The sequence below is a fragment of the Tympanuchus pallidicinctus genome, unplaced genomic scaffold, assembly GCF_026119805.1.
Source record: "Tympanuchus pallidicinctus isolate F22 unplaced genomic scaffold, pur_lepc_1.0 scaffold23, whole genome shotgun sequence".
In the NCBI taxonomy this organism is placed as follows: domain Eukaryota; kingdom Metazoa; phylum Chordata; class Aves; order Galliformes; family Phasianidae; genus Tympanuchus; species Tympanuchus pallidicinctus.
The window spans coordinates 6,951,080-6,978,809 of NW_026294740.1; the positions used below are offsets into that span (position 1 = coordinate 6,951,080).

Genomic DNA, 27,730 nt, shown 5'->3' on the forward strand with positions numbered 1-27,730 from the left:
TGGGCCCTGAGGCAGCTAACAAGCAGATGTGAGTCCAAAGGAAAATGCAAAACACAGGGTTTCATCTGTATAATCTGATTCTCAGAGGGCTCCACAGGGCTGGGCTTAAAGAGGAGCAGTGAGGACAGCTGTGCACCTGCAGCTCCTGGGCAAACCCGTTGGTGCTTTCCTGTTGGGCTATTTTTGCATATCTCTGCTGGATGTGAAGGGCCACCAGAGCCTGTGTGCTCTCCCTGTGACACAAACACTATCAAGGACAGAACCAAACTGAAACTGGAGAACCCGCTCACTCCCAGTGCAGCCATTTGGCTCTGGTTCCAAATTTCTCCATCCCGCTGTGCATGGCATAGGGAGGGATGGGCAGAGCTCCCCTCTCTGGCTGCAGGACACAGGACAAGCAGGGATGCCAGCAAACATCTGCAAGCAGCCCTCTGTGGTTGTACTTTTCTTTTCAGTGCTCTTTTGGCTTCACTCCTTGCACAGATGCTGCAGCAGCACCCAATGGGTGGCTCAGCAAAATGCATTCCCTATTACACGATGTTGTCTCCCATGGCTTTGGAGCTCCTGCACTACTCCCAATCTGCATGGTTGCATTTCCTTGCACTGCACTGCACCGACGGCTGCAGCCCCTGCCCCAATCCCCAGGCCCAATCCCTCACCCCAGTGCCTAAGCTGCAGTTCAGAGTTCTGCAGGTAGGACATAACCAGGAGTGCTTAGAACTAAGTATGAAAAGAGACCACAACAGACATCAAAGTGACCAGAAGAACTCAGCTCCAGACTTCTTGCTGTTTGATGCTCATTGGATGACAATAAGAAGTTTGTTCTTCTTTCTTTTTCCTCATTGAAGCTCCAGTTACGATGCCCTTTATTTACTCACTCTTCATTAGACAAAACTAAAGGCATTATTTAATTATAATGCTTGTATTTATTGATCCTCTCCTCTCCTCTCCCTTCCTATTTCCCATCCCTTCCCTTCCCTTCTTTCGTGAGACATATCATCTTAGCTGATCACCAGTAAGGCACAGATGTATAGATATACATATACATATATATAGATATGTCAATATGCAGATACAGAGATGTACAGATGTACAGAGATACAGAGGTATGTAGTTACACTCTGTGCCTTGTGTTCAGTATCATACTGGCATACAAATAAAGGTACAGTGCTGGGAGCTCAGCAGCTGCTGCTCTGAGTGGCATTTCCAGTGTTTTTGTTCTGTTTCTGATAATGCAATAAAATGACAGAAAGTTCCAGAAGCAGATAGGGAGTGCAGTGCTGGGTCTGTCATGGGGGTTCCCACTCTGCCCAAAGGGGGACCCCCACACAGAACCCTCCATCTAGGATCCCCTCTCCAGGACTCTTCAAATCAGAACCCCCCCATTGAGAACTCCCTATCCAAACCCTTCCATCCAAGACCCCCCCACACATCGGAACCTATCCAGAACACCTCCATCCAGAATACTCCCATCAGAAACCCTCCCCTCCAGACCTCCCCATCCACAACCCCTCCACCTGAGATCCCTCCCCCAGCACCCCTCTACTCACGCCAACCCCCCTCCCCTCCAACCCCCACCCATCAAAGCTCCCCCCCGCCCCTACAAACCCCACCCCTCATCCCCAACTCCCTCCCTCTTCCATCCCCAGCCCCGTGGGGCGGCTCCGTTCCTCCCGCTCCGCCCCGGGGCGGTGGTTCGGGCTGCCCGGCCCCTCTCTGCGTCCCCGCCGACGCCACCGCCGTCGCCGCGTCCCTGGGGCCGGGTCGGACCGAACCGGGCCGCTCAGTACCGCAGGTGGGGAACGGCTGTGATAGCACCGGGGGAGCGGCCTCGACGTGTACGGAGGGGAAGGTAAAGCGGGATGGGGAAGGAAGGATGGAGGATAAGAAGGGGAAAAAAAGAAAAAAGAAAAAGAAAAAAGGAAGGGGGGGGAAAAAAAAAAGGGAAGGAAGAGGAGGAGTTTTCTTGCACCTGTGTCCGTCGCCACTGTGTAGCAAATGGTGTTCGTTTATTGCGGTGCGGTCGGTGTTTGCTGCGCGGAGGGGCTGGGGGGAGATGCGGTGTGAGCCGTGTGAGCGGACATCAGCGCTGCCAGGCCGGTGTTTGGGCTGCGGGAACCCTTCCTGAGCTGCACTGCTGGTTATTTTCTCCCTCTAAGGAGCGCTAGCGCTTCCTACGTGCAATTAATTAGAAAAGCAGTGATGACCCTGGGATTGTTTTGGCTGAGGTGCCCCCAAGGAGCCGTGTTCCAACCGCTTCTGTCAGCGCAGCGCCTGGGGATGTTTGAGGGCTGAGCCTTTTCCTTCTGTGCTCCAATGGAGATGCCTGTGCTTCTCCGTGCCCTGGGGGCTGTTCCTTCCCCCGGCTCTGCCCTCCCGCTCCATAGCGCTGTGCAGCAACGCCGTCTCATCTGGGGATGGCAGATTGCAATGCCAAGAAATAAATGACCATTCTTCTCCCTCCACCCGAAACGGTGTCAATGGAAGTATGGAAGAATTCCAGCAAAGATGTGGAGTTACTGGTGTTTTTTTTTTGTTTTGTTTTTTTTTATGAGTGGATAAAATGTAATTAAAGGAGCAGTAAATGGCCTTAGCAATTGGTTCTGATCAAATCAGCTTGCCATTTAAGTGAGAGTGAGGGCTGGGTTTGCTGCTTTGATGCAGTGGTTGTCAGCGGGGACCTCAGCAAAGCTTCTGCAAACACTCAGCAGCCAGGGCTGTGCAATGCTCTCCCAGCACCGCATGCTCCAGTAGAGCCATGCACGAGCACTGGTGCTCTTTTGGAGTGCTTCAAGCAAAGCTGATAGCACCAGTGCTGACATCCGAGCAACCTCCTGTGTTTCTTCAGTTAGATGAGGACAGTGCTCCAAAAATAGGTTGCCATATTAAAATACAGCGGAGGGGGGAAGCTGAAAGCATGTGTTGTCTGAGAGATAACGGAGAAAGCGGGGCTGCTGCAGTGCTGCTCCCTGGATGCAGGCATCAGAGGCCCAGGGCTGCTTGCATAGGGGTGTGGATAAATTCTTAAGGTCTTTCCTGATGGAAAGGTGAGTTGTGCTGGTGCTGCTTATGGGTGATGCAGCGCTCAGCCCAGATGCTTCTGCCAGCCCTGAGCTCCCATCCTGTGCATGGGAATGGTGTTCTGAGATGCTGTTGGTTTTAACTGACGTGCAAGAATGTGAATGTAAGCCTAGTTTGGCTTGTGAGTTTGCCTGGGGTGCAGAATTGCTTCCTAGATTTCTCCTTGTTAACAAGTAGTAGCAATTTCCTGATGCAACAGGCACCCAGCACACACATTGGAGGGCATTTTTAGAGATACCGAGCAATGCAGCTGCCTGGCTTTTGCATTTCAAATTACTTTCTCATTTTGTATTCATTTAGTTCAGTTTTGTGGGGTTTGTTGCTTTTCATTTTTCCCCTTTAAGGCTTGAAAAATGGCGCCAAATGCTCCGAGAGAAGCGGGGGTGTGGAGGCAAACCAAAGCACTCCTGTTCAAGAACTGCTTGGTGAAATGCAGGACCAAGAAGAGCAGCGTCCAGGTGAGCAGAGCAGAGCTTCTGCACATCGGTGTGGGGGGCAGTGCTCTGTTTTACAGCAGTACTTCTGAAGCCTCAGGGTCTGCTCTGAGTTCTGGTTTGAAAAAGGCTTTTTCCGAAGGCATTTCAGAATCCTTAGGCTGGAAATTCATCTTCAGAACATATGCATTTTCCAGGAAATATTCTGGAATGAACATGGCAACCTTAGTGCATTTTCCAGAACATATGCACCCTTCCTAGCTATCACAGCTGGCCACTGCAGCAGAACTAAACCTCTCCAAAAGGTTTTTCTATTGTAGATGTTCAGCTCTATGCACAGGTGATGTGTGCAATGAGTTTTGAGGTGAACAAGATCAGTGCAATGCTTAGCTAATTGCTCAGTGGTTCATGGTTTGCTTTGTTTCTTTCCATCTAGCATAAGCTTGCAGATATTTGAAGCATGCATAATTACTCCTTTGTACCTTAAATTGGCTCCTCAAGTTACCAATGCATGCCATTAAAATCCTGCTTTGGTGCCAGGGAAGGATTTGGCATTGAGATTGTTGTATCAAGAACATTCCGGGAACTTTGCTGTGAAGTAGTTACATTCACAGTCCATTGTCTGAGCTCTGGGAGTGAGGGAGGATGGGTTAATGGCTGGACTTGGACATCTTAGAGATCTTTTCCCACCTCAGTGATTCTGTGAACCCGTTGTAAACTCTTGTGTCTCTTTGAAGTTGTCGTTTTTCCTCTGTTTCTTCCCACAGGAGGTTCTTTTCCCTCTCTTCTTCTTGTTCTGGCTGATCCTGATGAGCATGATGCACCCACATCGGTGGTACGACGAGGTCCCCAACTCCAACCTGGGCGTGCTGGACCCCTCAGTGCTGGTGAACTTGGTGGTGGGGTACACACCACCCACCAGGATGGCCAGGGAGATCATGAGGAAGGTGGCTTACGATAACTTCGAAGACGGTACTCTGAGATGAGCAGTTGGCTTTTCTGAGCTTATTTCCTGCTGTGGCTTCTGTTTAGTGAGGCAGCTCGCTCTTATTGCTAATGATAAGGAAAAAAAAAAACCCATCTCAGATAAAGAACAGAATGCGAGGGTGGTTTTTGCTTGACTAGAACGCGTTCTGGCACTGCCTCCTGAATGTGCTTATTGTGCTGCTGTGGCAGCAGCGAGTGGTTTGTAGCTACAGAAGAGGTTTTCAGAGGGCCCAAAGAGCCCCTGAACCACTGCAGGGCAAACTGCACCTGCCCATGGCATCCCTGTGCATGTTCACAATGTGCTGCTGCTCTGCAGACTGTTCACATTGAGTTTTCCATCCCAGGGCTTCTATCCAAACAGCATTTCTTTTTTAGTAATGATTGCAATTAACACTCTCACCTTTTCTTTTGACAAGCATACGGAAATATTTTTAAGTGCTTTGCCAAGCAGGCACATCTAAGCAGAAACCAATATATCCCAAACCATTCTGATGTATTTTTGGTTTGGTACCCTTGATTGTCTTCCTGGTGGTGTTCATACTTCAAAGGTACCACTGAGAGCAGCACAGCCCCATGCCTTTATTTTCATTACAGGTATCCTCATCTGTTTTCTGCCTTCATGTTTCCCTTTGATTTGCTCACCTCAGTACCAAGCGACAGTTCTGCAGCTTCAGGAAAATGCTGCCTTTAGTAGGACAAAAATATAGCTCTATATATATCCCAAAGCAAATAAATCATTAATGATTAGCATGGCTTTTCTTTAAAATAAGCAGCATCGCACCCTTTTCCTTCCTGCAACCCCAGCACGTAAATCAACACAATAATTTCCTCCATCCAGCGGGCCTCATCACAGAGGAGTATTTAAGTGAAGAGGACCTGGAAAAGGCCAGTGCTTCCAAATCCTCCAACTTCGTGGGTGTTGTGTTCAAGGATGCCATGTCCTACCAGCTGAGGTTTCCTGACATGGTGGCTATGGCTTCTGTTTATACAGAGTCAAGAGGTAAATGTTGCATGCCTGATGTGGGGGATAAACTGGAAAATTAGGCCTTTTCTCTTCTTTTGGCCTGATGTTGTGTGTGTATGTGTATAAATGTGTGTATATTTATTTATCTTTGGAAGTTGTTTTCACCTCTTATGAGGCATGGCCTCATCTGTATGTTGGTACTGTGGCTGCTCTATGCCCACCTTCTTGCTTTTCACACTGCCTTGCTGTTCTGCAGCCAGCTGCTCCAGCTTGAGAATGAGCTGCGAGTCCATCACATACTGGACCTCAGGATTTGCAGCTCTGCAAGCGTGCATCGATGCAGCCATTATACAGGTCAGTCCAAAGAAATAATGCAATACCACCACTGGGGTTCAGGCCAGTGAACCACTGAATGTTTGGGGTTGGAGAAGTCCTTAAAGCCCAGCCGGTTCCAACCTCTGCCATGGGCTGGTTGCCATCCTGCATCATAAGACTCATTAAGGTAGGAAAAGACCTCCAAGATCCCCAACTTCAACCCACCCCCACTCTGCCCATAACCACGTCCCTCAGTGCCGCATCCCCATGGTTCTGGAGCATCTCCAGGGATGGTGAACCCCACTCCCTGGGCAGCTGTCCCAGTGCATCACTTTTGGAGAAGAAATTGTTCCTAATATCCAACCTGAACCTCCCCTGGCTCAACTTAAGGCCATTACCCCTCATGCTATCAAAGCTGCCCTGGGTCCCGTCCATGGCCATGGGCATCCCTAGGAATAGGGTGCCCACAGCTCTGAGCAGCAGTCCCAGGCTCTTACCACCCTCTGAGTAGAGGACTTCCTTCTCACATCTAACCTAAATCTCCCCTCTCTTAGTCTTACACCATTCCCCATCATCCAATCTGCCCATGCAGATCCATGAGCTCCTGAGAGTTTCTGCATTGTTGTCTTCTAACCTGTACAATGCCACACCAAAAAACTAGCTTGACTCCAGTGAGCTGCCACACTGTTCAGTTGTCACATCTGACTCAGAAACATTCTTGTCCAGCTGAATAATGCAGACAGTTCCCCCTTGCATCCAAACGAGCCCAGTGCACATCAGCATTACACAGAGCTGCCTTGTCCTTGGAGCAGGGCTGGGACGTGAGGCACGGTGTGAGCCCTGCTCTTCCTTCCCTGGCAGCTGAAGACCAACCAGTCCGTGTGGGAGCAGCTCGAGCTGACAAGGGCCACGGCGATGGCAGAGGCAGCCGTGATGGAGATCGACAATTTTCCTCGTGCCATCATTTTGATTTACCTCGTCATTGCCTTCTCGCCCTTCGGGTATTATTTGGCCATTCATATTGTGGCAGAAAAGGAGAGGAAGCTGAAGGAATTCTTAAAAATACTGGGGCTTCATGATACTGCCTTTTGGTACGTATTTGCTATGGCCCTGGCATGTAATTAAACCAATTTAACTCCATAAGAGGGAGCAGCCCAAACAAGAGTTTTTAATGTGCTTTCTTACTGGAATGGAAGTTGTCCCATGTAGCGTAAGGCAGTTGGTTTTGGTATTTGTTTTTTTTTTTCCCAAATCAAAGGATGTGCTAATTCAAACACATTGATAATTGCAGCTGAGCTTTGCCTGCAGCTTCTTTGTTTTTCCTGCTGGTTTTTGCTGTGTTTTCTGCCCCAGACCACTCTCTGACATCAGTCCCTCCTATGGTGCCCATTGCAGGTCTCCAGCAACATGTGTTACGTTTCTGCTTTGGGAAATTGTGGGATGCAATGGGGATGGTCCATTAATGTAGTGTCTGAAAAAGCACTGAGAGATCTCAGAGAAGTATTCTTTACCACCGGTGCACAAACCACAGATGTTGGCTGAGGTCAGAACTGCTTTTGTGATGGAGAGGGTTTTATTATCCACCCAGCTACTGGAATGACCAGCGTGTTAAATTTTAAATAGAATTTCTTTAATTATTGAAACCTACTGCTCAGTTTCCCGCTGCTGGTTAAACGAGGAAATCAATTATGCAAGTTCAAAAATAAAGACAAAAATCATGAATCGCCCAACTGTCCATCTTTGGGGCACAGTGGATGTGCTGCAATGCTCAGAGCAGCTCCAGGGATGCTCACAAGGGCTCTTGTTTTGCCACAAGCCTGTCTGTGGTGGTGCAGCAGCCTGGAATGTGAAGGAATATAGGTTTGGCTCTTTCTGCATGTTTTGGTCTGGGGGTTCATTCAGTCTTTCAGCTTTTCTCCCATTTTTGCCCATAGGCTTTCCTGGGTGCTGCTGTACACCAGCCTGATCTTCGTCATGTCCATCCTGATGGCTGTGATCGCCACGGCCTCCTCTCTCTTTCCCCAGAGCAGTGCCTTTGTGATATTCCTCCTTTTCTTCCTGTATGGCATCTCCTCCGTAAGTACTCTGGGTCCTGCTGAGTTTGGCAGTCCCACCTGCAGGTGTGTTCCTTCCCACCTCATCCTGTTCTCTCTGCTAAAACACGTCCTTAGGACAGAGCAGTGTCTTTCCAATTTAGATTTTTCTGTGCCTGCTATTCCTTTGTTTGTGTCTCTATTTGTTTTTATTTATTATCCATCCTTAGGTATTCTTTGCCCTGATGCTGACGCCTCTCTTTAAGAAGTCAAAGCACGTGGGTATCGTTGAGTTCCTGGCCACGCTGGCTTTTGGGTTTGTGGGGCTGAACATCGTCCTGCTGGAAGACTTCCCCAAATCCTTTGTGTGGCTCTTCAGCCCTTTGTGCCAATGCAGCTTCCTGATCGGCATCGCACAGGTAGGGATCCTGCTGCCGGGAGCCATACAGATCATTTTAAATCACTTAATTATTTTATTTTTTAATTAAACTATTGGTGGGGAAAAGTGCCTGTCTACTTCATAACTCCCCGTGGTGCTTTTTAATACCAAATTAAAATATAATGTCAAAATGAAAAGCATGGTAAACATATAACACAGTGCAGCACCGTGCAGCTTTACCCCTTGTGTTTGTTGCTGTGTTGGTTGCTCTTTAATTTTGTTCTGCTGCATGCCTTGCCATGCTGGTGCACTGCAGGTGTGCAGCACCTGTCTGTGTTTGTTGGCAGGTGATGCATTTAGAAGATTATGAGGACGGAGCAACGTTTTCAAATCTAAATCATGGTCCTTACCCACTTTTTATCTCCTTAATTCTACTGGTGCTGGACAGCATATTTTACTTGCTGGCAGCTGTCTACCTCGATCAGGTTATCCCAGGTACGTGCATGAGGGAAGCTGGGCTGTGCTGAGGGGTGTGAATTGCTGCAGTCTGATAGAACCAGGTGATGCTCTCTTGAAGCTGGGAGGATTGGGGGTCTTTTGGTGATGGAAACAATGACTTAAATGTGAATCAGGTGTGCATGGCCTGCAGAATCCCTTCTCAATTAGGACATGGGCTGACTCCCAGAGTTCCAGCAGGGCAACTCTTAGCTTTTATAGCCACAACCCATAGGCTGAGGTGTACTTAATGGTACCGTTTTCTTTTTCCCTTTATTACCCAGGGGAGTTTGGACTGCGCCGCTCGTCGTTTTTCTTTATGAAGCCCTCATTTTGGTCAAAGCGCAGGAAAAATTACGAGGAATTGTATGAGAGCAGCATCAATGGCAACCTCAGCTGCAGCGAGGTGGTCGAGCCCGTGCCCTCCGAGTTCCAGGGGAAGGAAGCCATCAGGTACAGTGTTTACCCAGGTCACCTGAGCCCTCAACATTTCGTGTAAAACGTGATAGTTCTTCCCATTTCTCGAATCCTCTGATTCAAATGGCATATGGTATGCATTGCAGTGACTTTCTGTGCTCAGTGAAGCCCCACCGTCAGCTAGGTGGAAGCTGTCCGAGGGCAAATCACTGGGCTTAAAGAGAGGGTTTGTTAGTGTGCTGTGCTCCTTCAGCTCCCAACCTGGCTGGTTTTCTGTCCCGCAGGAGCACTGCAGATGCTGAAATGCCCTCTCTGCTGGGAGGGGTTGTTTTCTGGTAACGCTTGGGCTGAGCTCTAGGTTTGTTCAAGTGCTCTTTGCAGGCCAGAGGGGAGCTTTGTGGTTGTGTCCAGCTGTCCTATGCAGGGGGTTAAACAAAACTGAAAAACAGAGGTGTGTGCTCTCATTGTTTGCTCTGTTTCATCATTGCCCGCTGTCTTGCACATGGATGTCGTGTGATTTTAATAGCATCTGCAGAATCTTTCCCCTAGTCCTTGTTTTCAGCATTGTTCATCCACGTGACCCCATGTGAGCTGAGGTCTCTCTTTGCTTCCCGTGGTTGTCTGTGCTGTCTGAATCTCTTCGGGTGTCTGCCATAAGGTGGAGGGATCTGCTTCTAATCAGAACGTTCCCAAAGGTCATTTTTTACCTTTCTCATCTTTGCTGGACTCTTCCCATCGTGTTCCTTTGCCAGCTCTCATTTTCCCATTGTCTTGTCATCTTTGCACTTTGTTGTTTTTCACAACATTTCTCCCCTCATTCTATATGTCTGTTATTTCCTCCCTAGCCTCTTTGTCTAGGTGCCCATTTCTCACGTCTTGCTTTTAGGTAAACTGAGGGGTTTTGTTGGTGTTTTGCTGTATTTTTTCTCTGTTTGAAAAGCAGTGGGACTGGAAGGAGTATTTTCACCTTTCTTGGCAAGAAAAATGCTTCTTTTTGGCTCATTTTGCTGGAGAGCCATCAGAAATCTTGTCTTTGGAGCCTGTTGTACTAATACTTCTTTTCCACAAGCGTCTGTTGGACCTCCTGTCAGTTTGTGAAGTTGCTGTACAGTGCCCTTCTCTGGCCTCTGGTGCCTTGTTTTGCCATATGAAAGAGACACAGAATGGAAATAATTAGATCTTCCTTCATAGGAAATGCATAAGGTGACAAGAAAAGCTTTCCGATGGCAGGGTGGAGAAGTTCTGGGATGAGATGTCCCATCCCTTGCCTTGCCTCTGTGGCTCTTAGGCCTGTTTTGTGCCACTTCAGCATGGCTGTTACGCACTGTTGTTCATTCACAATGACATGCAAAGATCTTAAACCAGCTTACACAATGCCGTGTCTTCTTTCAGAATCAGCTGTGTTCAGAAAACATTCAGGAAAAAAGGGGAAACTGTGGAGGCTCTCAGAAGTAAGAACCTTTTAGCTGTTAAGCTGCTTAACAGGTGCAGAAGAGAAATAGCTGCATTGCTGAGTGCTTTTTGTCTTTCAGTTTGGGCTTTTTGGTTTCTTTCAGTGGGGTGGGACTTGGAGCATGATTGCTGGATGTGCTGTACGTGTCCTCTGTCACTGCTCGGTTGTTAATATGGCTCACCAAAGCCAACGTGGTGACCCCTCTGCCCTTGTTAGGGTTACAGCCATCCTGCCCCATCTCCCCATCCTCTCACCTTGTTTCCCTGTGGCGCAAAGCCGTAATGAAGCCGGGAGGTTCCTCCCAGCAGAGCATAAATGCATACCCCATATGGCAGTACTTGAATTCACCTGGCTCCAGGTGCCGTGAGCGCATCACCAACCTGTGCTCTCCATGTCCTCCTCCTGGCTAGACTTGTCCTTTGACATCTACGAGGGGCAGATCACAGCTCTGCTGGGGCACAGCGGCACTGGGAAGACGACACTGATGAACATCCTCTGTGGGCTGTGTCCCCCGACAGACGGTGAGCTGGGAGCTTTGCCTCTAGAACCGTTCACCCCCAATTATTTCTGTGAATAATGTCTGTAACGTCTCAAAGTCCTCTCCTTGCCCCTATTGGATTTCCCATGCCTGCTTTCTGACTGGCTGTTAAAAAAACAAACAAACAAACAGCAAACAGGTTACCTTGGACTGCTGTGGGCTTTTTGTAGGGTTTGTCTCTGTCTATGGACACAGAGTCTCCGAAATTGACGAGATGCTCGAAGTGCGGCGCATCGCAGGCGTGTGCCCACAGTCTGACATCCACTTCGATATATTGACGGTGGAGGAGAATCTCTCCCTCTTCGCTGCCATTAAAGGAATACCTCAGAATGACTTGATACAGGAGGTAGGTTGCTCGTACCCCAGTATTATGTTATATCACAGAACCAGAATCTTGGAAGAGAGTGCTTGGTACCATTTAGTCCAGTGTTGACCCATTCATTTTTTTCCTAGCAACCTAAAGCACGCATAAAACATTTAAATCCTAGCATCAATTTGAGTGCTAAACATTATGAACTAGCTCTAAAACGCCTGTTTCTTGTTTTTTAACCCCTAAGTCTGTTCCCTGTGTGTGAAGGTGCAGAAGGTGTTGCTGGATTTGGATATGCAGCCCATCCGAGATAACCAAGCCAAGAAGCTCAGCGGGGGACAGAAGCGACGGCTGTCGGTTGCTATTGCTGTTCTTGGGAACCCAAAGGTGAGGGTTTCCAGGGGTTCAGCCTTCTTGCATGAGGATGTCAAACCATTGGGTGGGGGCAGAAGCTGCGCGTTTGGTGCCTTTGTGAAATGCAGAGCTGGGAAGTGCTGCGATATTTCCCGTGTGCTTTGAACAGCTGATTAGCAGCTGCAGACCAAAGAGCCCATCCATACCTGTTGCTGAGGCAGGATTTTCTGAGCCCAGCACCTTGGATGTGGCTTTGCAAACACTTCTCCTTGCGCACAAAGGTTTTGCTGCTGGATGAACCGACAGCAGGCATGGATCCGTGCTCACGGCACATTGTCTGGAACCTCCTGAAGAACAGAAAGGCGAACTGTGTGACGGTCTTCAGCACTCACTTCATGGACGAGGCAGACATCCTTGCTGGTTAGTTGGGTTTTGGGGCCACTTGGCGGTCTTCTGGTTCAGAGGGCCTTCTTCATTCTTGTGCATTTATTATTATTGTTGATAATTTGCTCAGGGAAGTGGTGGAATCGCCGTCTCTGGAGGTTTTCAAGAAAAAGAGGGATGTGGCATTGAAGGACATGATTGGGGGGTGGTGGGGATGTATTGGGATGGGACTTAGTCATCTTAGTGGTCTTTTCCGACCTTAATGATCCTGTGATTATTATTATTATCATTCTTATTTATTGATTTCTAGATCGTAAAGCTGTGATTTCTCAAGGGATGCTGAAATGCCTTGGATCTTCTCTCTTTCTGAAAAGCAAATGGGGAATTGGCTACCGCTTGAGGTACTTCTGTGTGTTATCTGCTGCGTGGTATCACCTATCAATAAGATACCCCAAAAACAGCCTTTTATCATCTTCATTCTGAATGCTTGGTGTTCCTCAGGCTGCTATTCCTGATACAGGCATCAGGAGGAAGGCTAGCTTTTAAAAGCCAGTTTCTTGTGCATTTCTGTAGCATGCATATTGATGCCTACTGCAACACGGAAGCCACAACCTCACTGATCAGGCAGCACATCCCCACAGCCAGCCTGATCCAGGAGAACACCCAGCAGCTCGTCTACACGCTGCCACTCCGGGACATGGACAAGTTTGCAGGTACTGTGTTGGATGGGGTGGCTGTAGAAGAGAAATCCAGCAGGGATGGGTGTAGCTTGCATTACTTATCAAATTGCTGTTTCTGCATTTGTTTGGTTTTTTTGGCTGAAGGTCAGGCAGTGAGGTTTTTCATAGAATCACAAAATGGCTGGGATGGAAGGGACCTTAAAGCCCATCCAATTCTACCCCTGCTAGGGGTAGCAATGCCTCCAACAGCTCAGGCTGCCCAGAGCCCCATCCATGACCGTGGGCACCTCCAAGGATGGGACGCACACAGCTCTCACATCTAACCTAAATCTTCCCTCTTTTAGTGTAAGACCATCCCCCCTTGTCCTATCACTCTGCCAGTGTAAAGCGATGGTCTCCATCTCGTTTATAAGCTCCCTCTCAATACTTAATTGCTTTAGTTCTCGTATGTTTCCCAGCAAGTGAGGGCCCTCTTTCGTTCTTTAAGGGGCTGTGGTACGTTAGGAGGTATCAAGAGCAAGTTCTGGGGAGCTGCTTGCAGCAGAAATATGAGACTCCATTGTCACAGAGCTCTGTGTCCAGGAGAAGCATTCTGTTGCTGCAGGACATTGCAGTGGAGCCAAAAAGTCCCACAACGAACCCCTTGTTGTGAGCTGCAAGGAGCATCCTGTCCTCACACTGACATTTGCTGCTGAGGGAGAGAACAGGAAACAAATGTGTTGGTTTCACTAGATGGCAGCAATTAACTTATTTTAATTGCACACAGTGTTCCTTGTCCATCTCCCAGCAGGAGATGGAAGAAACGAGGTGTCCTTCTCATGCTATGAAATGCCAAGGGGGAATCAATACTGATGAGAATGCAGCTCATATTTCAAAAATGCTCTTTTCCCATTGCACTTAACTAGTTAATAATTGATTACTTTTAGCAGTCACTGTGTGTGCTTTTGAAAAACAGGCATCTTTGTGCACGACTGAACTGATTCCTCCAAAGTGGTTGAGGTCAGGCTTTGCAGCTGGGGAGGCCTGCTGAGAACTGGGGGGGTGTCTAGGAGCTCTTCCCATCTCATGTGTTGGCTCCAGAACTTCTTGTTTTGTCAAGCGCTTCATTTCGTAGCACTGGCAGGAGCCTGATGATGGTTTGTACCCTGAGGAGCTAATAAGCACACTCTCTCTGAATGTGATTTTGGTCTCCAAGCTATGCACATACCCAGGATCTCCTGCCCTATTAGGCTGGCTTCACACACCTGGGTGATCTTTATTTATTTTTGATTCGTTTCTCTATTTATTTGTTTGTTTGTGCAGTTGCCCAGTGGTTCTATTTGTAAATTCTCTCCCTGCCTGATTGGGATGAGCTGTCCTGCAGGTCCCAGGATAAGAATCCAGAACCCTTCCAACTCAAGCCATTCTAAGCCAGCACTGAGCTTTGGATGCTGAGGTGCTTCCCTTAGGTCACACGCTCTGTTTTCCATACCTGACCCTGTAGTTATGCCAAAATCAGCCTGTCCCACTGTGGTTCTCATGCCACGACCATTTCCTTTGAGGTGAAGCAGCCACATTTACACAGGGTGCCTTAGGTATGTAGAGCATCCTGGCTTGCTGGAGGACCTGTCAGGAGCACGAGGCCATTGGCACAAGGCAAGCAGTGTGCTCCCTCCTGCTTCCAGGCTTGTTCTCCGACCTTGACACCCATTCCCACCTGGGCGTGATTTCTTACGGCGTTTCCATGACGACACTGGAGGATGTCTACCTGAAGCTGGAAGTTGAGGCAGAGATTGACCAAGCAGGTGGGACAGCCCATGGCACATTCCTAATTTTGGTTGTATTCGATGTGCTCTGAGTTAGTGGAGCTGTGTCTGTGCCCCATGGCTGCTTGCAGGAGGTTTGCTGCAGAGGCAGGAGTTAAAAATCCCCCCTCAGATGGCTGTGTCCAGCAGCACAGGGCTGCTTGGGTCTCACGTTGTCCCAAGTGTATGAAATATGCAACAAGAGAAACACAGAAAAGTAGTGAGCTGGGTGCAGGGAGGTTCTGGGAGGATTTGGGTGTGAGTGCTCTGCCTGCTTCATCTCTTCTGTGATGAATTTTTCATCCGCTGTACTTACATCTAACTTCCCTGTTTCATAATGGAGCTTTTTAGGTCTACTTTTTTTGTTGTTGTTTTTTTTTTTAAAAAAAAATGCTTTATTTTACAGAATGGAACTTTGGGAAAATTGTAAAGGCACACCATAAAATCTATCTCCAGCCTTCTGCATGGGTGTGGGGAAGTTCAACAGCTGGGTGTGCTGAATAATGCAAGTGCACACCTAGGCTGATGGAATGAAACCAGGGCAAGTCTGCGTCATCTGAGTGTTTCTAGGCTGCTCGTTTTGTTCTTCCTAGGATGGAAATTTGCATCAGCTGCTTTCAGTGCCTGATTTAAGTGCAGTTCAGAGTTTTGGGGTATATTGGTGTCACTGGGGTTCAGAGCTTTAAGGTGTGTAGTGTCTTGGTGCTACCCTGAGCCTGGGGTGGGAGCAGACGGTTTCTCAGTAGTGATGGCAAAGAGTCAATGGCCCATGAGCTTCCTCCTCAAGCCATGCAGCTCTGTCCATCCTCCTTGTACCACGTCCCTCTCTTCCATCACAGATTACAGTGTGTTCAGCTCCCAGCAGGCGCAGGAGGAGGCAGACATGAGCTCGCAGGATGACATGGAGCAGAGCCTGCTGATGCTGCCAGAGGCCAGGTCAGCCCCACAGAGCAACGCAGCCCTGTGGAAGCAGCAGGTTTCCACCATAGCCAGGCTTCACTTCCTCAGCCTCAAGCGTGAGAACAAATGTGTCAGAGTGATGTGAGTATCAGGGCCTTGTGGTTTGTACACAGAATCCCCCAAACCAGTTTGAATCATGCCAGAGAAATGGCAGGATGCAATTTGTTTGTGTTCAGATATGCCTGTATAAAATGTGAGGCTGTCCAGTGCTGTTGAGTAGCTGCATGTTGGGGTGATGTTGCTTTAACTGACGTGCACGTATCCTTGGCACGCATTTGCTGAGCTTTAATAAGACCAGACCTTTTCTTTCTTTCAGGCTGTTGCTTTTCCTGATTTTTCTCGTCGTTCAAATTCTGTTTTTTCTCACACACCACTACATCAAACATTCGCTCGCTCCGCTCAGGCTCTCCCCAGAGCTGTACCTGCTGAGGCCCGGGGAGGAGCACCACAAGTACAGGAGCCGGCTGCTGCTGCAAAACTCCACAGGTGGGGAGGCAGAGGAAGAATGCAAGATGGGGAGGAGGGTGCTGGGGGCAAACACCAAGTTAATATGAATTCAAATGAGGAGTTTCCATGGCCAGATGTGGTAGAGGGAGAATACTGAGGATTGGCTTTGGAGATCTTCCTCTCACCACTGGTAGTGCTGTGCTCACTGTGTCTAAAGGAACGGAGGTGACCCGTTGGGCAGGAGGACATCTGGATGCATTAAAGTCCTGCTACAAAGCACTTTGTAAAATTACTTCCTGTTTCAAGTTAAAATGTTTAACAGTGGGTAGCAGCAGTGTGGGCAGTAGAAATAAACACATCTTTGAGAATTTGGGGGCTCTGCACTCAATACAGTTCTTCAGTCCTCCAGATATGATACCAAAGTGCCACCAGTTTCCGTCTGCTAGCTCATTCTCTGAAGCACTGAGTATCCTGGTGGTGCCCCTCAGCACACTGCTTCCTGCTGTCACCTTCAGCTGGTGCAACTGAATGGAATAATAAAGCCAAAGTGTCTTTTGAGTTCCTGGGAGGGCTGCTGAGCAGGAAGCACAAATAAAACCATTTGTGGTGCACAGAACAGCAGAGACCACTTTTGGGTCATCGTGTAATGAAAGGGTTGTCGCTCATCATGTGGTTGTGAAAAAGCAGCACTAATTCTGTAGAAGGCTGCAGTCTGATGATGTTTTCCCATCTCTTACAGACTCGGATATCGATGACGTTGTCCGCTCTCTTGGCAGCATGAACGTGCTGCTGGAGATGTTCAATGGCAGCGATTACATTTCAGCTGCGCCTCACAGTGCAGGATTGAACGTGTACGACCTCCAATCCCAACAGGTGAGATGGACAGACAGACAGACGGTCCTGCTCTGCCCAGCTCAGGCTTCCTGGCTCTGTACCTGATGGGGTGGATGCTGATCACTCACTGGTGGTGATGGGGTTGAAATTTCATCTCTGCTCTTTTGAGTATCCGGGGACAGCTCTGTGTATTGGAGCTGTGGGTTGTTGTCATCAAGGAGGTCAAATTTAAAACAAAACAAAACAAAAAAGTCTCAAGTGTTGAATTATATAATCAAATAATGTCATACAATAGCACTTATGCAAGAGGACTGCAGAAAGGACTTGTGTTAACAGAATGGAAATACGATCAGAATAAATGTTCTTTCATAATAATAATTATGGTAGATTAATAAAACTTCTATTTGCCCTTTTCCCTCGCAAACACACGGAAAGCCAAGGGAAATATTTTACTTCACGATAGACTTGGCATATGGGTTTATTTTTCACTTGCACTGGCTGAATTACAGTCTGACAGAGTTATAATTCCATGGCACTCTCCTGTGTAAAGAAAGATGAGCATCTTGGGCTGTGCGTGTTCATTTCAGCACGGTCACTAAAGGAGATGAGGACAATTTTAACACTGGGGTTGTACTTCATCTCCAGCAAAGGAAATGCTTTGCAATGTGCCAGCTCTGTCTCACGTTCCCTTCTTAATTCCTTGCAACTGTTAATAGCGCTGTCACTGCAGGCTTTAGCTAACATAAATTATTCCTTGTCTGTTTTTCAGATGCATTAGCAAGAAGTTATGAATGCAGATCCTTATGTGTTTTGCTTTTCAGTCTGTAATTGGTTGGGACATCATTTGTCACGGTGTAACAGTTGCATGAAATGTTTTGGGAATTTATTCCAAATAATTTGTTCTCTGTGAGCATGACTGTTTTACTGAATTAGTTTGTGATCTAACCACCCTGGGCAGCGCGCAGCTTCCTGCAAAGCATCCTCTGTCACACAGAGATTCTTATTGCTGTTCAGGTTTAATTAACCCCACAGGAGAGCTCTCTCAGGGTGTTGTTACCCTTCGTGCAGAATAATGAATATAACAAATGCTTCTCTTTCCAGAACTACGTTTTTACAATCGTCTTCAACAGTACCATGGTGCACTCCGTGCCAGTTTTGATGAACATCATTAGCAACCTCCTTCTACGTGCTCTGAACGTCACTGAGAGCATCCAGGTCTGGAGCCACCCCTTTGTCCAGGTGAGCCAACCCAAATCCCTTCGTCCAAGCATGCATCAGCTGCAACAGGGCTGGTCCTAAAGCAGCGTTATAATAATGCAGACCATACCTTTTAGTGTTTGCAGTCATGTTCCAATCGTAAGTGTATATGCTTTTGGGGGGCTTTGTCTTTTTTATTTTCATTTTTTGGCTCCGAAACATTCAAGTACTGAAGAAATCCCCTTTGTGTTTCAGGATCTTCCAGACACGGTTTTCAAACTAGAGATCTATTTCGAAGCTGTGCTGTTGGGAATCATTGTGACTGGCATGCCACCCTACTTTGCCATGGAGAATGCAGAAAACCGTAGGGTAAACTCTGTATGAAGGTCACAAGATCTTCACAGCCTTGGGGTTTCTTGGGGAAATCTTGGGAAATGTTTTAGATGGTGCCTTGCAAGGCACAAGGAGCAGCGCAGCTCTGGTGCTGGTGGCATTGGGTAGAGCAGGTTTCAAAAAGTCCTTTGGCTCTCCATAGGAATGGAATGATAAATGGGCAACACGCTCTGATCTCATGTCCAAGTGATGCTTCTTAGTGAAAATTGGGATCCCACTCATGCGCCAGAGGTGAACATTGTGGGTTTTCCTTTCCCCATCACAGCTCAGGGCGTACACACAGCTGCAGATAGCAGGGCTCTACCCGTCGGCATACTGGGCTGGCCAGGCTCTCGTGGACCTCCCACTGTTCTTCTCCATCCTCGTCCTGATGCTGGGCAGCCTCTTTGCCTTCCACTACGGCATTTATTTCTACGCTGGCAAGTTCATGGCTGTGGTGAGTATCGTGGGGCAGAGCACATATGGGTGTGCTGTTAGTGTCCACAGAAAATCCACGATCAAGGCTCGTGGTGCAGAGGCATCAACGTGCCTGCTTCAGAACCACTTCTATCTCTGGAAAAAGAATTTAGTTTCAGGATATTTGAGGGGTATGGGGTTTCATTCAGACCCAGAACAAAGCAGAGCTTTAAAGTACAGAGCCTCCCAAGGCAATGCAGCATCACTGTTTGCTCTATCTGATCACTGCATCGCTGTCAGCGGCACCCAGCTGCCAACAAGGTTGCAGTGACTTTGAACACAGAGCAGCTCTGCAATGAATTGCAGTGTGTGATGAAGTGGAGAGAGCTCCAAGTCTTCGTGTTGTTTGCATTCAGAATGGGTTTGTCTGATATCTCAGCTGTAGCAGAGAGGAATTGTGTTCTCCCAGTTTCCTTCCCAGAATCTGTTTCTCTTCACTAATGGGGTTTGGGATGGGGGCGTTGTGCTGACGTGTCTCTTCTCTTTGTAGCTTTTCTGCCTCGTTGGCTATGTTCCATCGGTCGTGCTGTTCACCTATGTGGTCTCCTTCACATTTAAGAAAGTCCAAAACACAAAAGAGTTTTGGTCATTTATATACTCAGTGGTGAGTAACTCGGCTTTGGTAAAGCGGGAATTTAAAAGAAGTAAATAAATGAAGCAGCATATCCCTTGAGACTTGCAATTGAATGAAAATGCCCTTTTTTTCCCCCCCCTATTCTTCTTGTACAGACAGCTTTGCTGTGTATGGTTGTCACTGAAGTGGCCTTTTTCCTGGACTTTGACACGGTGACCACTGCCCTGCATTGTGCCTTCTGCACCTTCGTTCCCATTTATCCCCTCATTGGCTGTCTGATCTGTTTCATCAAGGTAAGGGCACAGAGAATTTGTAAATGGCTGAGCTGAGAGCAAAGTGCAGTGTGGGATGTGCAGTTTCTGGTGGGTAATTTCTTATTTAAGCATGTTTTTTTTATCATTATCAGGTCTCATGGACAGGCAAACAGAAGAGAGGGGAATACTATGACCCGTGGGATAGGCTCCTGGTAGCAGTTATAGCTGTAAGTATGATTATTTGCCCTGTTTCCTATAGAGAATTGCAGACTCCCACTGAGATGCCCCTTCTTTTTGGGCTTTTGTACAAATAAAACTTAGATCTAATGCTGAGTATCATTGGAGCCTGCTGCTATGCGACCTGCTGCAGCTGGAACTGTATCAGTAAAATGTGCTGTGCCTACCAGCTCAACACATCCTCCTTCAGTAGTGTTACTAGCAGTGCTGTTATTAATCCTGATTATTGTGGGGAGTCTGTACAAATGGAGCTCCAGAGCAGGGCAGAAAATAAGCAGTTCCTCCTAGAAACCAGGTAGTTGCCGTGAAATCAAAGCAGCCTTTTCTATCCAGGAAAGCAGGGATGTAATGATGTGGACATGGTGGTAATGAGTCAACAGTTGGACATGGTCAACTCATTGACTTAGTGGTTGGACTTGGTGACAACAGAGATCTTTTCCAACCTTAATGGTTCCACGGTTCTATTTCATCATCTCAGAACCATCAGCATTTCTGTGGTGGTGAAGAGTTGTCCTTCATCACGCTGCTGGGGGTCACCTGGAGGGTCACCAATAAGGTCACCTGTGGGATCTCCACCCTTGAAGGATTAGCAGTGCTCTGATGGGCTGGACCTGTGTGTTTCAGCCCTATTTACAGTGCATCGTGTGGCTCTTCCTGCTGCGGTGCTTCGAGTTGAAGAGTGGAGGGAGGACCATCAGAGAGGACCCATTCTTCAGGTGGGCTTCTGAGTTGAGTTGCCTTTTAAGAAGGAGTAATCCAAAGGAGCAGTTCTTAAAAACGGCAGTGGTTGTTGATATAGCTATAGGGAATATAGCAGGAGATGAAATAGCTGAGTTATATCCCATCCCAAATTTGCTATCGTAACGTCATTTGTCTGAAACCCAGTTGGTAAAGTGCAGAAATATATTTTTTTTTTATTTCCTTTTAAGTTGTCTTTGTGCAAAATCAGGAATCTTAACAGCAATCTGTATAAAAATAAGGAGTTGTTGAACACGGAAATTTTCACCCAAGTGCAGAATTTTTCACCTGAATTCTGGCATCCCGGTGTTTTCTTCCCCTTAGGAAATGCTCTAAAAAAGCAAAGTCCTGGAAGCTGCCAGATGCTCCATGCAATGAAGACGAGGATGTGCGGGCAGAGAGGCTGCGAGTGAAGGAAGCATTGAGCAACCCCAACAGCGAGGAGGTAACACCATGTCCTCACAAGGACAGCCTGAATGCCAGACCCATCATTTTACTTACAGACCTCGTGGGCTCTTCTGTCTGTCCTCAGGTGCCAGCAATCCTGGTCAGCAGCCTGCACAAAGAGTACGACGAGAGGAGGGAGTTCCTTCTGGGGAGGAGGATAAAGAAAGTGGCCACGAAACACGTCTCACTCTGCGTCAGGAAAGGTTTGAGTTGAACAGTTGAGGTTTTGAGTGGAGTTGTTGTCTTTTTCTTTTTTTTTTTTAATATATATATATATTTTAATCAATTGATCTGACCTCACAGGCAACGTTTTGTGTTGTTCCATCTTTAGGGGAAATCCTGGGGTTATTGGGACCTAATGGAGCTGGGAAAAGCACGCTGATTAATATGCTTGTTGGAGAAGTTGAGCCAACCAGTGGGCAGGTAGAGCTTTTCTGCAGACATTAACAGAAAATGAATCCATTTTGCATTTGTTTTATTAGTACTGGTCTTCTTGGATGTTAACATGTTAACGCACATGAAAAACAGTTCAAAAGCTTACAACATTGTCAATTTCTATGTTTCTTGTGCAGGTCCTGATGGGAGGTTGCTCTCCTGGAGGGAACAGCGAAGATGGCTCCATTCAATTTGTGGGGTACTGTCCTCAAACCAACCCGCTCTGGCCAGATATCACCCTGCAGGAGCACTTTGAAATTTATGGTGCTATCAAAGGAATGAGTCAGGCTGATGTTAAGCAAGCGATAAAATGGTGAGTGGTTTATTATAGACACCTTGGAGGTTATAGCTGGTGAATGGGTTTTTTTTTTTCCCACTTTCTCTAACGCATTTATTTTTTTTCCACTCAAGTTTATGATGGGATCACTTTAGCCAATTCAGCAAGTGTTAGTTTGTGGCTCAGGAGATGAAGATTCAGCCATGCAAAATTCAATTGGTATTTGTGTTGTTGGGTTTGTTGTTTTCTTTTTAATTTCCGAAGTCCTGGGGTCATCCTTGGCAGGGGCTGCAAGACAGCAAGCTCAGAGCTGTGTCTGGTTCTTGCCTCAGAGTCCCCACAGACATGGAAGTGCCCAGCTCCCATGCTGCTCATTGCTTCCCTTTTTTTTTTTTTTTTCTTGTACAAATATGCATAACTGAGTTCTTTATGTGGATCTGTGGAGGTATGGTGTGATGGGGGAAGAGCTGACCCATCACACACCACCTTCTGTGGGATTCTCATCTCCTCTTCTCCTTCCACAGCATCTCAAGTGCCCTGGATTTTAAGGACCACTTGCAGAAGACAACGAAGAAGTTGGGCGTGGGGCTGAAACGCAAGGTATGGGAGAGCTCCCAGGGCTGCCACGGGGCTGCGGGCAGGGGGTGTTGTGTCCTCACCCCTTCCTTTCCTCCCCCTCAGCTCTGCTTTGCCCTGAGCATGCTGGGCAGCCCTCGTGTCACGCTGCTGGATGAACCCTCCACCGGCATGGACCCCAAGGCCAAGCAGCGCATGTGGTGAGTGCCCAGGGGGAAAGCAGCCCTCATACCAGCACCAATGTGTGCTGGGACAGGGAGCCTGCATTGCTGCCAAGTGCTGACGTTCAGGTGCCTTTAACCACAACAGTGGAAGGACTGCAGAAACCAGCAGGAAGCAAACACGGGATGCGTTTCTCTCTTACAGCAGCTCTGTTTGCTGATTCCCTTGTAGCATCTTTCCAACATCTCACACAGAGCTCCGAAGATGCTTTTGCTGCTCCTTCAAGTCACGTCCTGCTTTACCCTTTGCTGTTTTGCAGGAAGGCGATCCGAGCAGCCTTCAAAAACAAGGAGAGGGCTGCCATCCTGACCACACACTACATGGAGGAGGCAGATGCCGTGTGCGACCGTGTGGCCATCCTGGTGGCTGGGCAGCTCAGGTATTGCTCTACAGGGTGGGCTGCTGGGGGCTGAAGGATTCATCCCTTGGGAAATGCAGGTGGACAGCTTTCTGTCCTATTTTTCTTCTATCTGAACTTGAGTATGTCGTGATGTGTCTCTGTGATTGGCAGGTGTATAGGCACCGTTCAACACCTGAAGAGTAAATTCGGCAGAGGGTACTTCTTGGAAATGAAATTGAAGGACACAGCAGATGTACAGCAGGTGGAGTACCTGCAGAGGCAGATCCTGCACATCTTCCCAAATGCAAACCGACAGGAAAGGTAATGCTGAACAGATAGGCAAAGCACTCACATTCGTGCAAGCCTTTGATTTCACAACAGCTCCTTGCTATCGTGTAAGGAACGCCGTAGTACAAGTGTTTGCAAAAAAATACTCACACTTAGCTTTAAAAACAAAGCAAGCATTTTGCAAGTCAGGAAAGCCGCAGTGCTGCGCTGCTGGCTGGTGCTGGCACAGCAGATGCACACCCACATTTCTGCATAACTTGACAGCTTCCTTCTCTGGAAATGGTAAATTCTGAGTCCCTGCCCTTAGCTGGAAGCTCATGGTGGGAGGGTGGAACACCCATGTTCTCCTGTGTGGTGGTGGCCCAACAAAAGGTGTGTGGAGTAGCCTTCAGAAAATGAATTTAAATCCATTCCCTTGGATATTCGTATTTTTGCTTTGTTTCACCTGAAGCTGATTTTGCTTTGTTTCTTTCAGCTTTGCTTCTATCTTGGCATATAAAATCCCTAGAGAAGACGTACAGTCACTTTCACATTGTTTTTCCAAGTTGGAAGAAGGTAACTGAGCACTCACCACATCGTGCCTGAATACCTTTTTGTCTCCCACAGCTGTTCATGTGTCTTCATTCACTGTGGGAAAAGCACTTACACATTTCCATTTAAAATCCATTGAATGTATTTTTTCTTTCTCTGCTATTGACGTTCCCATCTCTGTTTCTTGTGAAGCCAGAAGTAAGCGTGTAAAGCTTTAAAACACTTTAGATCCAATTTCCTCAGATAGCAAAGTGTTCCTAAGTGTGTTTTCTCACACTCTTTTAACAGTGAAATACGCCTTTAACATCGAGGAGTACAGCTTTTCTCAGGCAACTCTGGAGCAGGTATGTTGGAGATGCTGTTCCATGGATGTGACCATGCTGTGCTGTGGCCCTGCTGGTTTTCTAGTTGTTTTTTTTTCTGGGGCTGGAAAAAAACACCAAATATTAAAGTTTCCCACTTGAATCTGCAGCAGTTCTGTATTTGTACAGACTGTCTTGTGGCTGAGTTTGTTCAGGCATAGAATCATGGAATCATATGGGTTGGCAGTTGGACTTTATCATCTAAGCGGTCTTTTCCAACATGAATGATTTTATGATTCTTTGATCCTGTGATAGAATGGGAGGTAACGGCCTTAAGTTGCACCAGGGGGAGGTTCAGGTTGGATATTAGGAACAATTTCTTCTCCAAAAGAGTGGTGATGCAGTTGCACAGCTGCGCAGGGAGCGGGGGAATCGCCGTCCCTGGAGATGCATCTGAACCGTGGGGATGCACTGAGGGACGTGGTCAGTGGGGTGGGCTTGGGGGATCTTGGAGGTCTTTTCCAACCTTAATGATTCTGTAATTCCACGATTCTAATTCGAGGTCTTTGTGGAGCTGGCCAAGGAGCAGGAGGAGGAGGAGGGCAGCTTTGGCACACTGAACAGCACACTGTGGTGGGACCGGACACAGGAGGACAGGGTGGTGTTCTGAACAGTGATCCCAACACCGCTGTGCTGGGGCAGCTGCGTGGGAACTTCAGTGCTGGGACAGAGCAGGAAGAGAATGGCGTTCAGGAACACTGGTCGTTGATACCTGAGTTGTGCTGCAACTGCAGAGCAGGCGGTGAGGATCCCTCTGTATCCTGGCTGCTGGGAAATCCCTGCTCTGCCGGTTGGTTCCCAGCTTGCACGGAGGGAGGAGATGCTGCTGGGATGGCCGCTGGTCCCCTGGGGCTGGTGATTTAGCACGGCAGGTCAGGATGGCCTTGTGGAATCCTGCGTCAGGGCAGCGCCATCCCCAGAACATCCTTTCCTGCTGCACCATGCTCCTGCTGTTGATCCAGCCCTGCCCCTGCTTGGAAGGCACAAATGCCTGGAAGAAGAGAGCATAAATCACTCCACTGTAGTCATATTCACTGCAAACGGGTTCTTGAAGTGCACTGCAGGCTCAGCTTACTGTCCAACCAACCTGGAGCTGCTTGTTTTCAGATAGGACACAGCAATCATCAACTCTTGTGTTCTTTCCTACTGCAAACTGGCAGATGTAATGGCTGCGTGCTGCCAGTCCTGGCAACACCAGTGTGTGTAATGCATGCGTGCAGGGCTCAATAAGTCTGCAGAAGTGGATCCTTTTTCCCCCAGCTTGGTATAAGTACAAAGGCATAGCTGTGTAGTGACGGGATTTGCAGAAATGCATCTCTTATCTTTGTTCAAAGCAGTCTAATTCCTTTTTTTTTGGGGTGTGATGACATGTATCCTGCCAGCTGTTCCTGGAGATATGTTCCTTCTTGGCAGTAGATAAGCAGATGCAGCACTGTTCCCTCATCTGTGTTTGTTGTGGTCACAGTGGGTAACACAGCAGTGTGCTCAGCATGCTGTGCTTCCTCCTGGTGCAGCAGCTTTGCAGTCACCCTAATAAACCCAAAAAATAAGATCCCAATTCACGTCTTCACAAGTAAGAATAGTGCCTTTATTTTGCATCAAAGCACTACAAATAGAATTACATTATCCTTTATCCTAAGATGCAACAAATATATGTTTAAAATATATTATTTTCTACACAAAGCTGTCATCACTTTTTTAGTTTTGTAAGTGAAATTGAAGATTAGCAGTTCAGTGTGTTCCGCAATGAGCAAACGTAGTGATGTGTTTTTATCAAAGCATTGCCTTCATAACTCATATCACTTGTGTATCTTCACTTTAAAGTTAGAAAACACCTTTTGTTTGTCTTGAGAATATTCAGAAATGTAGGGATTCAGGCAGATAGTTGCAATCCCATCTACCACAGTGGTTTATCGTCACATAGAGATCTCAGATCTGTTTTCCTCTGCCCCAATGGAAACGTTTCTAACCAACGTGGGGAGATGTGAACTCTGTGTGCAACTTTTGCTTCCTCCTTCGTAGCCATAGACTGCAAATAAAAGTGTAGAGTTTGCCTTGTGGTTGGGTCCCTGAAAGTGTTCCCACAGCTGCAGTGCAGATGGGTTCACATTTGTGTCTCACAGCCCTTTGCCGTCCGCGTATGTCCAAGATAAGTGTCCCCAAACCCACATTTCCACCATCCCTTTGTACATGGTGTTTGCCAAGTGTCCTTCACACATCTGTCCTGCAGCCTAGCACACACTTCTTTCATGTAACAAAGGTGCAGTTCTGAGCTGTTAGCCTTGATGGCTTTGTTCCTTCTATTCTGTTTCAGTTATAGAGTTAATAGACTGTAAAATAGTTCGATACAATAATACTTCTGTCTGGGTAACATCACCTTATTTTGAATAATTCCATGTTGTCTGACCTCTAAAGTAGACCCTACACACAAACTTTGTTAGCATCTAGGTTTCCTCAGCTTGGTGCTCCTCATCTTTACCTTGGTGTAACCTTGGTGGTGGTGGCACCGTGTTTGTGCAGCTCCACCTGCAAGGAATTAGGCTCATTGAGTTAGCATTGGGGTTTCTTCGTGGTAGTGTTTTGTTGGTGCAGCTCCATGTGTTGGAATCGGGCTCATTGAGTTACCCACGTGTTTGGATAGGATCTTCTGTGTGGTGGTGTTGTGTTTCAAGGTGGCATATATTGTCATCCCCAAACATCTCTGGAATCGTGGTGTACTGTTGTCAGAAGTCTTCCAACGTGTCATATGGTGTCTGTAATTGCCAGAACAAGGAAAAATATGCAAAACTAAACCATAGAAGTAGAATTACACTGTAGGCTAGAACTTTACTCCTGCATATGCGAGTCCTTTTGTTGAGCTGTTACCAGTGACATTCCAAATTCCAGCCCTTGTGTCCCTGCCCAGTTGGTGCTATGGGAGGTGGAACAGCTGGGAGGTGACACAGGGCAGGATTCGGGCCGTGGGTCTTTAGGCAAATCAGTGGTGCCTCTTTCTCAGACATAATGGTCTTCAGCTTCTTTGCGCTGCGATGTTGCATTGCGATGGGTTGTTGCAATGGTAATTAGCTCCAAAATTTAGGAGATGCCTTTACTTCGAGTGTTGTTATAAGAATGTATTTTTATATGGAGGGATTTAATGCGTACCAAAAAAAAATCCTTATTAAAACATACCTGTACAGTGAGTGAAGTCTACAACGTAGCCAATATTCAGTGTTCTGGCAGCAGAAAACAGAAGGTAACAGCTCTGCACATGCCATGTCTGTAATGCTCCTGATGTTGGAGTTGAGCATTTGAATCTTTTGTGGTTAATTTCATACTTTTTTTTTTTTTCCTCCATTTAACCATTATGATTCTGTTTGTAAAGCTGAGGGTTTCCCTTTTCCAGCAGAAAGTACTACCAAAATAAAGATGGATTGGATTGTTAAGTGCCTGCATTTGTTTGGTGGCAGTGTTGTATTGCACATCCAGACCCATGCATTACCGAGCCGTGGAGTGGTGCACCTATCAAGAATTCACCCTGCCAAGAGGAGCACTTCACTGCTCTGCTTGGATCC

At 47.3% G+C, this 27,730-nt stretch overlaps 1 protein-coding gene across 2 annotated transcripts; it reads left to right on the plus strand.

Annotated features, from left to right (window-relative positions):
• The first annotated feature begins 1,744 nt into the window (after positions 1 to 1,744).
• ABCA5 (ATP binding cassette subfamily A member 5) lies at positions 1,745 to 27,601 on the plus strand. 2 transcript variants are annotated; one of them, XM_052687937.1, is made up of 39 exons: positions 1,745 to 1,795; positions 3,426 to 3,539; positions 4,283 to 4,487; positions 5,341 to 5,502; positions 5,723 to 5,820; positions 6,643 to 6,872; positions 7,716 to 7,857; positions 8,045 to 8,233; positions 8,541 to 8,688; positions 8,973 to 9,141; positions 10,498 to 10,556; positions 10,969 to 11,079; positions 11,267 to 11,442; positions 11,674 to 11,793; positions 12,042 to 12,180; positions 12,455 to 12,545; positions 12,718 to 12,857; positions 14,489 to 14,608; positions 15,448 to 15,649; positions 15,885 to 16,054; positions 16,755 to 16,888; positions 17,951 to 18,088; positions 18,302 to 18,415; positions 18,705 to 18,875; positions 19,386 to 19,499; positions 19,625 to 19,762; positions 19,876 to 19,950; positions 20,585 to 20,676; positions 21,023 to 21,143; positions 21,231 to 21,348; positions 21,477 to 21,568; positions 21,718 to 21,893; positions 22,382 to 22,457; positions 22,539 to 22,633; positions 22,915 to 23,034; positions 23,167 to 23,316; positions 23,759 to 23,838; positions 24,103 to 24,158; positions 24,679 to 27,601. In XM_052687937.1, the coding sequence occupies exons 2-39, from the start codon at positions 3,435 to 3,437 to the stop codon at positions 24,784 to 24,786; spliced, it is 4,944 nt and encodes a 1,647-aa protein (XP_052543897.1). In that variant the 5' UTR covers positions 1,745 to 1,795; positions 3,426 to 3,434; the 3' UTR covers positions 24,787 to 27,601. The 2 variants fall into 2 exon arrangements, with proteins under 2 accessions (XP_052543897.1, XP_052543898.1); XM_052687938.1 differs by lacking the exon at positions 1,745 to 1,795 and adding an exon at positions 1,841 to 1,852.
• Positions 27,602 to 27,730: the final 129 nt, after the last annotated feature.